At 37.3% G+C, this 15,116-nt stretch overlaps 2 protein-coding genes across 4 annotated transcripts in view; both read right to left on the reverse strand.

Moving 5' to 3' along the window:
• Positions 1-15,116, reverse strand: part of LOC143872801 (mediator of RNA polymerase II transcription subunit) — a 141,155-nt gene that overhangs the window by 14,416 nt on the left and 111,623 nt on the right. Inside the window, exons 17-21 of one of the 2 annotated variants that reach the window (XR_013247683.1) lie at positions 6,848-7,088; positions 6,009-6,774; positions 4,122-4,303; positions 825-928; positions 395-716 (exon numbers count right to left, since the gene is read on the reverse strand). Coding sequence is in view for 1 of the 2 variants with exons in the window: in XM_077376769.1 (XP_077232884.1) it covers positions 515-716; positions 825-928; positions 4,122-4,303; positions 6,009-6,774; positions 6,848-7,088 (1,495 nt within the window). In the remaining variant the exon portion in view is untranslated. Of the gene's footprint in view, positions 1-252; positions 717-824; positions 929-4,121; positions 4,304-6,008; positions 6,775-6,847; positions 7,089-15,116 lie in introns of those variants that run through there. The other variant, XM_077376769.1, reaches the window with a different exon arrangement.
• LOC143873012 (uncharacterized) lies at positions 10,677-15,115 on the reverse strand. 2 transcript variants are annotated; one of them, XM_077376783.1, is made up of 4 exons: positions 11,704-15,115; positions 11,502-11,620; positions 11,125-11,416; positions 10,677-11,042 (listed from the first exon to the last, which is right to left on the reverse strand). In XM_077376783.1, exon 1 carries the CDS (start codon positions 13,373-13,375, stop codon positions 12,473-12,475), a length of 903 nt encoding a protein of 300 aa, XP_077232898.1. In that variant the 5' UTR covers positions 13,376-15,115; the 3' UTR covers positions 10,677-11,042; positions 11,125-11,416; positions 11,502-11,620; positions 11,704-12,472. The 2 variants fall into 2 exon arrangements, with proteins under 2 accessions (XP_077232898.1, XP_077232906.1); XM_077376791.1 differs by having other exon boundaries at positions 10,682-11,042; positions 11,704-15,102.

The following is a 15,116-nucleotide window of genomic DNA, read 5'->3' on the forward strand; positions in this document are numbered from 1 at the left end:
TTGCCGTTTATTACACCGTGAGCTTGCCTTCTATTTGCTGTTACCATTTCTATCTTTGTCAAAACGATAAGACTTGCATTAACGCATCCTATCTTTTAGTGTTTAAACAACTGTCAAAAGTAATTACATTTCCCCAAAAGCTCTCAGAAGCCAATTAAAAACGATAAGACTAGCTGAGTTTGTGCAATCATCAAAACATGGTAGTGCCAAAATCATTAGCCTAATTTAATCTTAATTCATATCGACAGGAACTTTCCCTTAAAAAGTTTAGGTTTCATAAATGCATTTAACAAACATATATTACACCGCGAGTTCATATGATACTATAATTCATAGTAGAAAATGCTAATGCAGGATATGCTAAATAAACATTGAAGGATTGGAACTCACTTACCTGATATTTTTCATTCCCTTTTGCTCAAGCAAAAGGACCCCCCAAAGAACAAAAGGATCACAGCTTTACAAAACACTTGGAAATGCTGTGATTCTGAGTACCATAAAAAATGCGCAGGTGTTATGACGGATTTGGGACCAACTTCGGATGAGTTGCAGCATAAATGGAGGAGCTCGGGTCGGTCTTCAAATGTGAAAGAAGATGCTGTATATCTGGCCGTAAAAGTTCCATTACTTTGCTGCAAAGGGTCAAGGTCTCTAGTTTAGGTTTACTGGTGGTCTGTACAGGCCCTCCTTGCCCTTCATATAAGACAGCATGATGCCTGACACAAGCAACTAGGGTTTCACAAACTGATATTTCAACAAGAAAAGGAATGACAATAAAATAAAAAAACAAAAAGACAAAGTTGTGGGAGAAAACAAACTCTTACAGGAAATCAATAAGATCGGCTATTTCTGATGCCTCATTTGGTGATGATGGTTGTGAGTTCCTCCCAAAAACATCCGCCATGACATTGAATAGCAGAGCTAAGGTCTGAAATATAGGCAGAAAGCGAAAGTTCATTGCAATGTTAATAAGGGGAAAATGCCAAAATTAGAACAATTCAACAACTATTTAAAAGATGACCAAAAAATCCGTAGTGAAATGATTTCAATAGCCAAAATAATCTTTTCCTGCTCAGTGCCTAGATATATTGTTATGATATTGTTTAGAGAGTTGAAAGCCCAGAGATCTGCCAAGCTGACTCAGCTCAAGCATGAGAGGAGTTTTCGAGCAAACGTAGTGGCTCTGGAATCAACAGTCTTACAAGTTTCATATATACATCACTATATATATATATACACTACAACAAATTTATAATTATCACATATTTTGAGTTTATCCATATTAATAATATGATTTTTTCCGAAAATAAAACATTATATTTACCTAACCTACGAAAGTATAAAATATATTACTTCTATAACCATATTATCATGTATAAGAATTAAAATTAGAATTGCACGGATCCTTTTTTTTCCTGATATGAGCCGAATCTGACACAGTGACACTCGTACCTGAAAATAGTTAAGAGGAGAACAGACTCTGTGGAGCACAAAAGAATCATTATAGAATCTTTTTTTTTAGAAGGCATTTTCTCGTGTTTTGTAAAGCTGTGATCCTTTTGTTCTTTGGGGGGTCCTTTTGCTTGAGCAAAAGGGAATGAAAAATATCAGGTTATGATGTTCTTCCTCTTCATTCTTAACAAAATGTCATTATAGAATCTTAATTACCCAGTATTATGATGTTCTTCCTCTTCATTATTAACAAAATGTTTTGTGACCTTAGAATCAAAAGTGAAAATAGGTATGTTGGAATAAGTATAGTTCATAGGGTCATTATGGTCATTGTACGTCTCCATCTTATTATAAATAGCAATCTGAACAACTTGTTTAATCGAGAAATCATTAGCCTTGGCTTGAGAGACTCGTTCTTTCGCATGGGTTTCTTGTCTGGATTTTTTTAGTTTTGCTATATCTCCTTGGAGGTCTACATCCGAATTAGAAGTTTTACAACTCAGAACTAAGTTTTGTTTCGTCCGATGAAGTAGTCTATCTATAGTCTTAGAGGCTTTTGGTAGGTAAACTAATACTTGCTGCCTTAGCAAGATGCAGCTGACGTTTTGCGAAAGAACATCAGGGGAATTGTATTGGAGTATGTTATGGAATAGTTGGAAGGAATTTTGTACTTCATCTTTTTGGTTATCTTTGAATTGGTCTTGGGTATGCCCATGCCAAAACATGTTAATATCCTGTATTGCAGGCTGGGACTCCTAGTCCCGAATGCTATCTGAATATTAATGAAATTTGCCAACTTTCAAAAAAAAAAAAAACTTTAGTGAGGGAGTCATGCGTTAGGGACCACTTTTCTCCACTTCATCTCTCCAACATGGTATCAGAGCCCTAGGGTTTTGATCCCTAGGGACCACGATCGTCACCCCCCTCACCAATCTCCACCCAAACACCCCATCGCCAATCTCCACCCAAACACCCCATCGCAAATCTCCACCAGCACCCAAACCCCGTATGGCACCGAAACCACCTATGGCATCCCCTTCTCCCCTCTCTCCTCTCGCCTCCCTCGTATAACCTCCACCCCACCCGCTATTTCTTTCCGTAATCCCACCCCGTCGCCTCCCTCGTATGACCTCCCCCCTACGCCCTATCTTTTTCCGTGATCTCCCCCCCACCCTTGTTTTTTTTCCGTACCCCCCTTTTCCACCTCCCCACCCCCCAACCCCCCTCCCCATTCCCGTACAATCACATCAACCCCCCTCCTCTCATCCGTAACCGCCCCTCCCACCCCCCGACTGTTTGTAACCCCTCTCCTCTCTCCACAAGTGTTTCATCTATCTTCTCCTAAGCTTTAACCCTAATCCTATTCTCTTTTCCTCATGTTTCCACAACTGATCTGCTGATTCTTTTTCCATTTTATTGATCTCTTCTTCGCGGCTTCGCCTTGCTCTCTTGATGGCCACATTTCCCTGCTCGTCCCTGGCTCGCGAAGCCGCGTTATGAGTCACTATTTTGCCTAGTCGGTCTCTCCATATCTCCTTTTTCCTTTCTATGTGGTCGATTGTGTGGGGGTTTCTCTCTCTTAGTCGCTTGCTGTCACTTCATTCGTCAGAGGATTCAGAAGGGAGAGATGTACTGTATTCACTCATTCTGCAGATCAATTGGCTGATATGTTCACAAAGTCATTAAGTAAAGCAAAGTTGAGCGATATCTATAACAAGCAAGGAATGTATAATTTCTAAATTCCAGCTTGAGGGGGAGTGTTAGAATTAGTATAGTTCATAGGGTCATTATGATCATTCTATGTCTCTATCTTATTATATAAATTCTTTAGTGAGGGTGAGTCATGCCCTAACTCACTTTTCTCCACTTCATCTTCTCTCCAACAAGGTAATAAGAGAATAGACTCCGTGGAGCACAAAAGAATCATTATAGAATCTTAATTATCCAGTATTATGATGTTTTTCCTCTTCATTGTTAACAAAATGTTCTGTTAATAGAATATATTTTAGGCACTTCACACTTCATAACGTATAATGCAATACGATTTTAGAAATTCTGACAAAGCTGCCAATGCCGATAAGTACAATTTGGTGTCAGATTGTATGATCTTTGTGCAGAATTTTTTTTTTGGATTATGTAAAAATCAAATGGGCACATCAGATGGGACGAGTACAAGAAGTAATTACTTATGTAAAACACCGTCAAGAGATTATGGTGATTCCATGACGTGCTACTACGAGAAATTGGTCATTTAACAAAACAAAAAACTAGGGGGTTGAACATGCAGCCCATATCGAGGGTGCTGTGCTGCAACCAAGGTTTTAAATTCCGGCTTCGGTTTCGGCCAGAAATCGAAATTTTGGCTGAAATTCAGGGGAAAAAAAGGAATTACATTTTTATTTCAAAATTTAGAAAAAATACTAAATTTGTGAAAAAAAATTCACTTTTCCAAAATTTGGCCGAAGTTTCCAAAATATCCGAAGTTTCAGCCAAAATTTGGGATATTTCTGAAATTTCGGGTTCTTGGGATTTCGGTTTCGGTCCCAACCGAAATCTGAAATTTCGGTATTTCGTCCAAAATTTAAAACCCTGTTGCAACCTTGAGATTGCTGGCTCACTAACAGCATAAAAACAGAAAAGGCAACAACTATTTGAATCACTGTATGTACCTTCATGAAGAGTGGGCGAGCAAAAGCAAGCCGAGGAAGCAATGGGCCCATAATACGGAATGCTATTCTCAACATCGCGATGGAAGTTACTGGTCTAAGATGCTTAATGATTGCGTGTGTTGGTTCTAGCCATTCTTGTGGAAGGTTACTGAAGAAGGAATGCAGCAGGGCAACTATATTACCTGAAGATAAAACAAAGACATAAAAGAGTTAAGAGTTTCCCATGATTATGCAAGAGTGAAAAACTGATAAAAATGTTTAACTTTAATGACGAGTTTCAGGGAGGAGAATGATTTCAGATATGAAAAAAGATGGCATTTAAATAATAATACAACTTCCAAGATCATTTTTATGTTCACTGGATTCACTTCCACCAATGCCATTCCCTGAAGTCTGCAATGTGATTGAGAGTAGCACTACTGAATTAGAGGTGCACACTGTTCTCATTAGTGTTGTGTTAGGACAACTGGACGGACGTAGATTTTGAATCGTCTGTTAATGAATCTTTAGGTCTTTTTTTTTCACAAAAAAGGTTCCTCATGTTTCTAAGACAGGGCCTATTCCCATGATGTCCTTTATTGGAAACCTAAGCCTAATCTGCAACAACCATGCTGAAATGAAAGTGTTAACTCTTTCTTTCCTTCCTCCCCTAAAGCTCTTTTTCATGAACCTTTACTTGATTGATTCCACATATATATTCAAGCTTTCGAACCATTATTTCATCCAAGAAACACGGCATCTTGCAAGGGTAAAATGTGCAAAGAGTCCTATTATTTTTAGACTGGTGGAGAGTCCATAGATATAAGATTAATTGTAAGGTGTTTTTTCGGAATTGAGGATAACATTCAAAACTGTCAGAGTTTCAATTAAGTGTTTCTTCATTTCTAACATATCTTTAACATATCTTCAGTTAAGCGTTTCTTAAGAGAAATACAGCTCTCATCATAAGCCTAAAATCCAATCCACAACATTAATTATTCCCCCTAGACATAAGCTATGTGATGTAGCCCATACAATGATGTACGAAGAATCGTCTTCACAGGTATGTGATCCCGAATCCTGTCAATTTATTAGCAGTATTCTTTTTTCTGTTTTGGAAAACAAAACTTTGAAAATTAGCAAAGATTCCCTAGGACACAAGGTTTTGACAGTGAAAAAAGAGGGTTTCTATGGTGGAGATGTGCCCATATCAGTACTGTATTGTCCGATATGAATGATACAGATGATGCAGTTTAGGTACTGGCTGATGTGCAGGGTAACAGACAGATATGTGTGCAACATTTTTTAGTGGTCGTTATAACAGTGAATATCGCATCAGCGAATATGGCCGATACAATACTGATATTTTAAACCATGCTCTCTAGAGAGGCATGAATGAACACTGGTGGTTTTCAGAGAGTTTATTCTTCTTTGCACCCAGTGTTAAACATAAAGCTCTATATATCCTCCAAGAACGCATCGTTCAGACATGCCGAAAACAGTAAAACAAAATATAAAAGTTCTTCGAGCCAGTGGCTTAATTTTTTTGTTTGTTTTTGAATGATAGCCAATGACATAAATTGTTCTTGGCATTTTCTGAAAGCCAAGTTAAAAAGAAGTTGATTGACATTTTTTCTTATCATCATCATCATCTAAAAAATCTCACAACAAAATATAAAAGTTCTTCGAGCCAGTGGCTTAAATTTTTTGTTTGTTTTTGAATGATAGCCAATGACATAAATTGTTCTTGGGATTTTCTGAAAGCCAAGTTAAAAAGAAGTTGATTGACATTTTTTCTTATCATCATCATCATCTAAAAAATCTCACGATTACTTTAGAATTAGTATCTTGATTGCTGATGAACTAATGACTAAAATATTGAAATAAACTGTGGTATGAAAAGAGTACCGATGGCTGTTGAGGTGTTGTCTTGAGCAGCCCATGTTGGATCCAACAAAGCATAACCAACAGCGGAGTCTAGTTCTCTGTGTGACCTTTTCCCATCGGCAAGCCACCAACAATCTTTAATTATACGTGATGCCTCTAAATATAGTTGCATGTGAAACTCTGGTGGTAGTTGGGCCAATAGAAGACCACAGGCTTGAATCATTAAACAAGATAATTGTTGACACGTATAACCACTTCGTGAAACAAAATTGGCGGCAGTTATTCCCGAGGCTGATGGAGTAGACCTGCTTGTGTTCATGGAGTCCGTGCTTCCACCTGATGGAGAGGTTGGTAGACCAGAACCTTGCCCAACACCACTTGACATTCCATTACTAGAATGGATTAGTGTCGGTTGGACATGGATGACTATTTGAACAAGTGAAGAGACTATCTGAGAAGCCGGTACGGGAAGTGAAAGGATTTCAATTACAGCTGTTTCCAAAACAAGCTGTGTATATGTGCCAGGATCCTGGTTTTGATAGAATGCGCTCTGACCCTCAGAAGAATTTATTGGCCCAAACCGAGATGATGTTTGAGGCTTGTTAAGTGTTGAACGGCCAGGATTGTTTGAGGTGTCTCCCATTGAACTTGATTTGGACTTGCTATTTAAAGGAGGTATGGCGTTATTCACAAGGCCTAACAAAAGAGTTGCAAAATACTCTGATGGCGGGTACACAGCAGGATTTGATGAACTAATGTGCTGAGGAAATGACTCAGACAAAGGGATCTGAACCGAGGCTAGTGTCAATATGGGAAAGCTCATAGACAATAAACAACGCATTTAAAAAAAAAAAAATTACCTTGCTAAGATCAAGTACAGTCAATATTCGCATAATGAGCTTGCTTGGAAGATGGCCATAGAAATATGCAAGGATATCACGGACAAATGTAAATTTCAACGGGTGGTACGCAAGCAATGGAGAATATACAGCAAGAACCCTGTCAGCAATATCTGTGACATCATTTTCGATAAGCCTGTAAATAATTAACGGAATGACTGGAAGCATACGGGCTGCAATATCATCAAAGAAAGGGGGGTACCTGCGAAGAATATCACAACGGTAAGTTAAAAAGGCATGTTTTAACAAATTATGAAGCCTATCAATTAAAAATGAAGAGATATCATGAAGGTGCCAGTCAATATAACAAAAGGAAGCCAGCAGATGTTTGGAAAGAAAAGCTATTGATGTCAAGACTTGATTCTACATAAAAAAGTAAAAAATAGTCTTAAAGTATAGAAAATTAAATACTGCCCCTCTCCAACAGCTCAAGCTTTTGGAGAAGTTGGTAAGTTTCTAACATGGTATCAGAGCCAAAGGTCTCGAGTTCAAACCTCCCAGACGTCAAAAAAAAAAAAATCCACATGCAATGGTCGGCCCAAGGTGGGACCACATGTGCCACGTGTTTGCCTAAACCAATAAGTTATGGGTGTTCATATCTAGTCACTGAAGTTACGGTTTGTAATAGCATTTTAAATTACAATCTCCCCACTATACTAACATTTTTCGGCAATGAGAACAGAGGAGAGAGAAGTTCAGCATTACGGTCGTGAATTCAAAGATGGAGGTAACAATTGTCATCTTCTTTTATCACACAGACAAGAAAGATCTCATGCAAAGCGAGTTGCGTGTTTGACATTCCTTTTTAGGGAAGTTTACTTTATGATTTGTCTGATTGTATTACAATAGGGTGAAATCCAGGTGAAGTTATAGGTTTTACCCGTGCCACGGCTGTGTTTGGTTGTCAAGTAAGGCTGAAGTAAAGCTCGGTTTTACTTTTCTTGTCTCCTCCCTGTTAGCTGAGCTGAGAAGAAAAAGTTATCTTCTCAAAGACCTCTGAAATGAAGAAGACTATGAGGTAAAGTTCAGGTAAAGGTTAATTTATTTTTTTCCCGCTTGGAAGTTTGATACTGGCATCTGTTTATGCTCGTTTTGACAGTGGCACCTAATTTCACAGCACCAACTTTTCTACTTTTTTCATGTCCAAACATCCAAGGGGAGTTTACTTCCAGCCACTCCATATATGAGAAGGCTTTTTTTCCAGTAAGAATTGTTTTCCATTTCTTATAGCCATAGGTTCTTGTTCTGGCTCTTCATCTCTTTCCTACTTGCCAACGTGTACATGTCGTTGCAGGGACATGATAAGCACAATCAGAAGCCGAATATATTTCATGTGAGGCGGACCACACAAAGGTACATGAGTTGCCCACTTTCGGTGGGGATAGGAGCAACTTGAATCTTCTTTGTACTCTTCCAGGATCAATATTGTAGCTCTTGCAACACAAATAGGGCGAATGTGGATCCCAAACATTAAGTAACAATAGAATTTTATGAAAAATATCAAATCACTTACGGATAATTTGGGACAATTAAAATCCAAATAAAGGTAATCAGGTACGTTTATTTCGAATGTGATGCACATGTGATGACACATTTATGATGCTTTATGCTATGTGCAATTAGCCTTATAACAACAAATAAGAGTGTGACATCACACTAGAATTGTATCAGAGTTAGCTAAATGGAAGCAGTTACATTCTAAACATGTAATTATAGAGTTCTTAGAAAAAATTTCAATTGTGTAGATTGTTGGGTTTATAGAGTTCTTAGAAAAAATTTCAATTGTGTAGATTGTTGGGTTTATAGAGTTCTTAAAAAAAATTTCAATTGTGTAGATTTTTGGGTCATAAGAAAGTTACGTCTTTCCCTTGCCTAATAGAAAAATAAAGAAATGACAGAAATTCAATGAAACAATTTGCATCATATGTAACGATTCCTTGGTTCGGACCGAAGAAGCAATGTCACTCCATCATTATCAAACCGACTGCAATCTTTTTCTGTCCGTGAGGATCCCACCAGAACGCCTTCTACTGCAATCTTTTTCTGTCCGTGAGGATCCCACCAGAACGCCTTCTAATAGGCCATGAACTAGATCAGAATCATTCTCAATGAATCCATAAGAAGTGATCCAATTTTTTTTGCTGGGAACTTTCGCAGAAAGGCATTTCACGGATGGCTGTTGCATGAGTGCAGCCATCTCGTATAAATTAAATGAATAAGACAAAATCTGCTGAAAATTGTGTCCATGTGGCTGCTCTCACATGCAGCAGGCGGCCGCGAAATGCCTTTCTGCAAAAGTTCCTAGCAAATCCCATGCTTTCTTATTTGCAAGAGAATGCAACAGATGAGCCAACGCAGTCGAGAAAGAAATATTCATGGGAGAAGAAAACCTAAGATGGAAGCTTCAGAAATGAAGGAGAAAAAGACAATCTACAATCACACATGATTAAGCATTAGTGATAGGCAAGTCAGGAACCAGGAAATATTATGATTCATAATTGAAAAAATAAAATGAAAGAATAGATGCATGACTTGACAGGGCGATAGGTGAAAGGATTAATAGAGTGGAAAGTGCAATAAAGTTGTAAGAGTAAAGGGAAAAAGCCTTGAGGTTTTACTGGGATCTAATACCCTGACAATTGTGGCATTAGTAAATGAAAGCACCAAAAAATCATTTGCCAACTACCAGATGTAAATATGAACAAAAAGAAAAAGAAAAGAAAAGAGTAAAATGACCCAAGACTCTGTTGGGAACCGTAGGAGTACAATATTAAGGAATTAAAGAAAAGAGCAAACAATATTATAAATGTAAAACAACAAGTTACTCCAAAAGCTTAAGCTGATGGAGATAGCGTTATTTATTCTTTTATACTTTACAACTCCCCCCTCACGTGTGGCCCCTCTTTCTTTGGGTTGACCCACACGTGGCACATGTGGCCCCACTTTTGGATTGACCATTGCATGAGAAATTTTTGCTATCCGGGAGGTTTGAACTCAGGACCTTTGGCTCTGATACCATGTAAAACAACCAGTTACTCGAAAAGCTTAAGCTAATGGAGATGGAGTTATTTATTCTTTATACTTTAACAATAAATAACTTCAGAAAGGACAACAATGCTCCCAAATAGCAAAGGAAGTCTCAGCAATCCACTCAAACACCCTTCCGTTTACCGTGTGAACCAATGCAGCTGTAAGCAGAAGCCATGCTATCAAATGACTTTATCTATAAACCATGTTACATGGATTCTTCTAAATAGGCGAAGAATCCGTGTCGGACACGTCTTGGATTCCAATACTTCAGGATTCTCTAAGACACTTCTAGATCACTTTTATTTTATCTTTTTTTTTTTTGAGTTTTACCCATCTTAATAGTAACTTTCTTTAATGAAAATAAATACTATATCTACTTAACCAATTAAAATTTCTACAGCTTTTGCCGTTTTTCTTAATAAAATATTATAGCCATTAAGAAAAACCTATTAAAATTTTCAACATATTACTCATTATAACCATATTATTATTTAAAAATTAAAATCTGAAAAGTGATTAAAATATTTTCGCAAATCCACTCGATAACCGTGTAGGATTCCGACACTCATATCTGTACTCAATGTTCTAAAAATCGGAATCGTATCGTAAATCGTAAGAGGGGTCGAATCGTATCGAATCGTAAATCGTAAGATTTTTCAGATTTATATATAAAAATCAGAAATAAATAATAAAAAATAGGAAAAATTATAAATAAGAATAAAAAGAGTAATTATCAATTTTCCATTCAAAACCATTAAAATAAATAACATGAAATGCTTGATAACCACTTAACCGATTGTCATGATTAAAATTAATTAACCATTCATTACCAAATGGCAAAATCCATTCATTCTCTCTATAACGATCTCAAAAAGATAAAAAAAACTTAAAGTCTCACATATGAACCACAAAACAAAATATGAAACATATCATGATTGTATAAAATATAGATCGTGGATGTCGTCGATCCCATTCACATCCTCATCATTATCTTCGTCATCGGCATCGGTAGTTCTTCCCTCAATATTAACACCCACATCTCCATCATCTGTGTCGGAAGCAGAACCAAATTCTTCTTCATCTTGCAACTGGCGCTTGTCCTTCCTTTTGTTGAGGTTTCTAACGCCTGTTACATTTACAAGAATGAATATCAATAAATCATGTCTTTAACTCTTTATTACTAAGAAAAGAAATTACAAATAACTTACGTCTTTTCTTTTGTTGAGGCGCATGGCTGGAGCCGGCGCCCGTCTCATCTCCTGTAGCTTCTTACACAAAACATTCACCCATATCCAACCAAGTCGTGTCTTCTGGAAGCACCGGTCCATCATTTTCCGTTATCCACGCATCGTCCGAGTCCATGTCAGATAACGAAATAGGATCAAATCCTTTCTTGCCCTTCCTCTTTGAATTGCGAACTCGAAGTTGAAGAGTGTATTTGACAAAAACAAGTGCATTCATCCTCTTTTGTTGGAGTCGGTTTCTTCTTTTTGAATGTATCTAAAATAAAAAAAGTTAATAATAAAAATTAAAGGGATACAAATAAAAAGATACGAATAAAAAAAGTAGACTTACTAGCATTTACCTGCTCAAATGTGCTCCAGTTGCTCTCGCAACCGCTAGTACTATACGTCAGGCTTTCAATTCGAATTGCAAATTTTTGCAACTCGGGACATTCATCTCCAAAGGCATCCCACCATAAACCTATTTTTCCAAAAAATAATTATGATAATTTCTAAATACATAAGATAAGAATTCAATTAAAAAATTTTAGTTAAAGAATTTACCTGGTAACTGTTCTTTCCTCATTAACTATGCCATTTCCCATCCAAAGAGACCCTCTGCTTTCTTGAACTTATCAATTTGGTTACCAATTAATACCCTTTCTTTTGAACTTGGAACCATTCTTTCTAAGCAATCCAATAGCCCCACCTTAATTTCAATGTCCATGTCATTTGAAGTCTCATACTGAAACCGCGGATTTAAAAAATAACTCGCTGCGTGCAAGGGCCTATGAAGTTGCCTGTCCCAACGTTCATTAATGATATTCCAAATTTGCTCATATTTCTTCTTTATGTTGCCCAAATTCTTTGCAATGGCTTCTTTAGCTCGGTCCATAGCCTCATAAATGTACCCCATGGCAGGCCTCTCATCTGAATCTTCTAAGAGTAGGACTTTCACCAATGGGGATGTGCATTTCAAACAATAATACACACTGGGCCAAAATGTGGAATCGCTTAACACAATTCCGCATATCTTGCTCCCATCGGCTTTTTTAGAATATGGGCTTTTTTGCCAATCATCCGATGCAAACATCTGCATCAAGCCCGCCTTTCTCTCTCTTAGACTCTTCAATGTCAGGAAGCACGTTGCAAAAAGTGTCACAGCTGGCCTTGTCAATTCCCCTTTCGTATGCTTACGCATTAGATGCAAAACCCAACTATGATTGTAAATGTATACTGTGATCATCCTGGCCTTTGCGATGGTCTCTGCATGGGTTGGTAATTTTCTAATGTCTTCAAGCATCAAATCTATGCAATGAGCGGCACAAGGAGACTAAAATAATTTTTTCCTCTTCTCTATTAACAACTCCCCTGCTCTCACATATGCAGCCACACTATCCGTGATAACTTGGACTACATTTTCCTCTCCCACTTCTTCCACAACCAAATCAAGTAGAGCAAACAAGTTATCTGCATTTTTTGAGATATCAGAGGTATCTACTGATCTCAAAAAAACTGTCCCATTTGGACTATTAACCAAGAAATTAGTAATGGATCTATTCACCCCATCTGTCCAACCATCTGACATAAGCGTGCAACCTGGCTTCGTCCATTCTTTCTTATATTCATCCATCATAGACTCTATGTTCTCTACTTCTCTTTTAAGGAATGTATTCCTCATCTCATGGTAGCTTGGGACTTTTAATCCATGTCCAAAATGGGTTATGGATTCAACAATGGCGTCAAAAAATGGGCATTTAACAAGGTTGAAAGACAATGCATTCGAGTAAAAGAACCTTGCTATGTTTTGGCAAACTTTATCCCTATCCCCCTTTTTCCAAATTTGATTGATAGTTGCTTGCTTGCCGATTTTTTTGTCCCCCCTCACCACAAAATCATCCATTTTCCTCTTCCCTCTAGCAACACATGCATTCTCTATTTCCTCTCTATCTTGATAATAGAAGTCCGGCCGCACCACATCATACTTTGCATCATCTCTTTTCTCCTTCTCTTCTTCATTTTCCTTCAATAGTAACTTAAATTTATCAACAACGTCATCCGGATTTTGTGTACAAGCAGCTACATTATGTTTTGTACGTCCCAAATGATGCTTCATTCTAAATACACCTCCAGAATACTCTTTCCCACAATAATTACATCGTAATCTTGTCTTGTTATTGGGAACGGCCGTCGTACAATGCTCCCATGTCACATCGACTTCTCTAGCCTTAACCATCTTTCTTTATACTACACTTCAAACTTCTCAAAGAAATACAAACTTGTAAATCCAATGCCTGAAATAAAAATAGATGACAAAAGGAAAAATAGCCTTATAGTCCCACATTAAACCAATCCAACAGGCAACAGCAACACATTAAAGCAATCAAATAGCCCCAGTGCAATCCAATACTGAAGATTTTGAACTCAAAATTAAGGGCTCTGACACTCTGTTTGTTTTGGATTTTAAGAACTGATTGGAGTCCTATTGGTTCTCAAAATCCAAAACAAACAGAGCCTAATCAGTTTTGGACTCTAAATCAGTTCTCAAAATCCAAAAGAAACAAATTTGACCAACAAAATACAATCAAATTTAAGGCTCTGTTTCTGTTGGATTTTGTGAACAGATTGTGAGTTCATAACATGTTATTTGACCCAAATTTAAACATTAATTTGGCTCTAATAATCAGTTTAGGACTCGTAATCAGTTATCAACATCCAAAATTACAATAAACTTTTTAAAACTGACTTTCAAACAATCCAAACAGGGCCTAAAATCCCATAACAGTTTAAGAACCGATTGTAAGATCAGATTGTGAGTCCGTAACAGTTTATTGGCCCAAAATTAAACATAATTTTGGGTCTGATAACACAAAATCAGTTCTCAAAATTCAAAACAAACATCGCCCCAAAAATAGTTACAAAAAATGATAATTTTGATCTCAAAATTAATGGTATGTTTGTTTTGGATTTTGAAAACAGATTGAGAGTCCATAACATATTATTTGGCCCAAAATTAAACGTAAATTTGGGTCTGATAATCAGTTTTGGACTCCAAATTAGTTCTCAAAATCCAAAAAGAAAACAAAAAAAAACAGAACCCATTCCATTTATAAAAGAAACAGAGGGTCAGCCAGCCCTCTTCGTTTTTGGATTTTAAGAGCTGATTGGAGTCCAATCGGTTCTCAAAATCCAAAACAAAGGGTGCAAAAATGAAAAAGAAAAGAAGGGGAAGGGAGGACCGTACGGAGGAAGAGGAGAAAAAAAAATGAGGAGCAAAAATGAAAAAGAAAAGAAGAGAAAAAGCAGAGGAAGAGAAAAAAAAAAATTAAAAAACGTACCTGGTCTTCTTCTTCTTCTTCTTCTTCTTCATCTTCTTCTTCTTCTTCTTCTTCTCCTTCTTCTTCTTCTTCTTCTTCTTCTTCGGTGGAGGAGGACCGTACGGAGGAGGAGGACCGGACGGTGGAGGAGGAGGACCGTACGGTGGAGGAGGGGTAGTTGACGGTAGAGGCTGGGTTTCTGCAAACCCTCGTCGAGAAGAAGAGAAGAAGAAAGACGGAGAAAAAAAACACGGTTTTGGGTTTTTAATATGCGCTGTGGCTGTGGGGCCCACTTTTTTTCCCAAAAAATACGTGTTTAATTTGAATCGCACGATTCACGATCGAATCGTACGATTCAAGATCGAATCGTACGATCTAATCTAAAAACGATTCACTGCTGCGATTTAAATCGTTTTGCATACGATTCGATTTGAATCGTAAATCATACGATTTTGATAACCTTGTCCGTACTGATGCAACATAGTCTATAAACAATAGCCAGTTACTGATCACCATTCAAGAAAAAAGATTAAAAAATATAAAAAGAGCAGCTTGAAATAAATCTGCATTTTTCAGATTTTACCATAGAGATTTTACAATAGGTGATAAATTATTTATCTGAAAAAAAAACATTATACAATAGGTGATAAATCATTTATC

The sequence above is a fragment of the Tasmannia lanceolata genome, unplaced genomic scaffold (assembly GCF_043159265.1).
Source record: "Tasmannia lanceolata isolate RefF3 unplaced genomic scaffold, GAP_Taslan_0.1 ptg000002l, whole genome shotgun sequence".
Classification (NCBI taxonomy): domain Eukaryota; kingdom Viridiplantae; phylum Streptophyta; class Magnoliopsida; order Canellales; family Winteraceae; genus Tasmannia; species Tasmannia lanceolata.

Coding starts and splice junctions, on each gene's coding strand:
- LOC143873012 (XM_077376783.1), bottom strand. CDS start 13,375: ATGGTTAAGGCTAGAGAAGTCGATGTGACATGGGAGCATTGTACGACG.